Source organism: Arabidopsis lyrata (genome assembly GCF_000004255.2).
Source record: "Arabidopsis lyrata subsp. lyrata unplaced genomic scaffold ARALYscaffold_993, whole genome shotgun sequence".
Lineage (NCBI taxonomy): Eukaryota > Viridiplantae > Streptophyta > Magnoliopsida > Brassicales > Brassicaceae > Arabidopsis > Arabidopsis lyrata.
Window position 1 is genome coordinate 2,407 of NW_003301932.1, and position 1,230 is coordinate 3,636.

Here is a 1,230-nt window from a genome sequence, read left to right on the forward strand (position 1 = left end):
GATACAGATGAAGAAGAAGAAGATCTGAAGAATTTTGTGGCTTGGACAACTGTCAATTCTAGTTCAGATATAGATTCTGCGTCAGTCTCTGAATTAGTGTCTGCATCAGTGTCTGCAACAGGGTCTGCATCAGCATCTGCAACAGGGTCTGCATCAACATCTGCAACAGGGTCTGCATCAGCATCTGCAACAGGACCTGTAATTAAAAGTGAAAACGATGAATGTGATAGTGATGCAGAGAGTGTTGATGATGAAGAATTTGCTGAGAATTATAGAGCCTTATATGAGCATTGGCTTAAAATGGTTGAAGAGAATTCAGTGTTAACTAAGGAGAAACTCAAGTTAGAGGCTAAAGTCATTGAAGTACAGAAATATGCTGCAGAAAAAGAAGAAGAAGCATCACAAGCCAAAGTACAACTTGAAGAAACTCAAAAGAATTTGAGGATGCTTAATAATGGCACAAAGAAGTTGGATCATATTCTGAATATTGGCAAGATTGATAAGTGTGGCCTTGGATTTGAAGGAAAACTTTCAAAATCAGATCCAGTGTTTGTTTATGGTGGAAAAATCACGTCTGGATCAGGAAGTGTGTCAGAAACTGCAACTATGGCAGAGACTGCATCCGGTACAAGAACTACTACGAGAACTGGTACAGAGTCTGATACAGGAAAAGTTAAAGAACTGCAGAGTGCACCTCAACGAGTTTTTCGACCTGTTTGCCATCATTGTGGTATTGTTGGGCATATTAGGCCAAGGTGTTTCAGATTGTTGAGGGAGAGAAATCGAATGGAGAATGCTTATGATAAGAGATTTCATGGTCCTACATGTTATCATTGTGGAGTTCAAGGGCATATTAAGAGGAATTGTTTCAGATTCATTCGAGAATCCAGTCATGAAGGCTTAAGGCGCAGGAAGATTTGGGTTAGGAAAGATGATTTCTATGGAGGTGGTGTACTAGGCTATCAACCTCGTATTGCAAAGCGGGGAGAATTTTCTAAGTAGTTTTGACCATGTTGTGACTCATTCAGGGGGAGAATGATGATGTGTTTCGTGATGTTGTTTTGGAGTTAGAACTGTTGAGTTCACAAACATAGTCAAAAAGGGGGAGATTGAAGATGTAGCTGCAGTCTGATTAAGTTGTTGAATGAGTCAAGAAGTAATACAAGAGTTTGTCTGATGGAGTTGCTGAATGACTCAAGAAGTAAGTCAAGATGCGACTGTTTTTGTGTG

General features: G+C 39.8%; 1 protein-coding gene across 1 annotated transcript in view; it reads left to right on the plus strand.

Moving 5' to 3' along the window:
- The window catches only part of LOC110230315 (platelet binding protein GspB-like), a 1,719-nt gene extending 562 nt beyond the window's left edge, over nucleotides 1–1,157 (plus strand). Inside the window, exon 2 of the mRNA XM_021033084.1 lies at nucleotides 8–1,157. Within this exon, the coding sequence (XP_020888743.1) occupies nucleotides 8–1,002 (995 nt within the window). The 3' untranslated portion in view covers nucleotides 1,003–1,157. The remainder of the gene's footprint in view (nucleotides 1–7) is intronic.
- The last annotated feature ends 73 nt before the right edge of the window (nucleotides 1,158–1,230 follow it).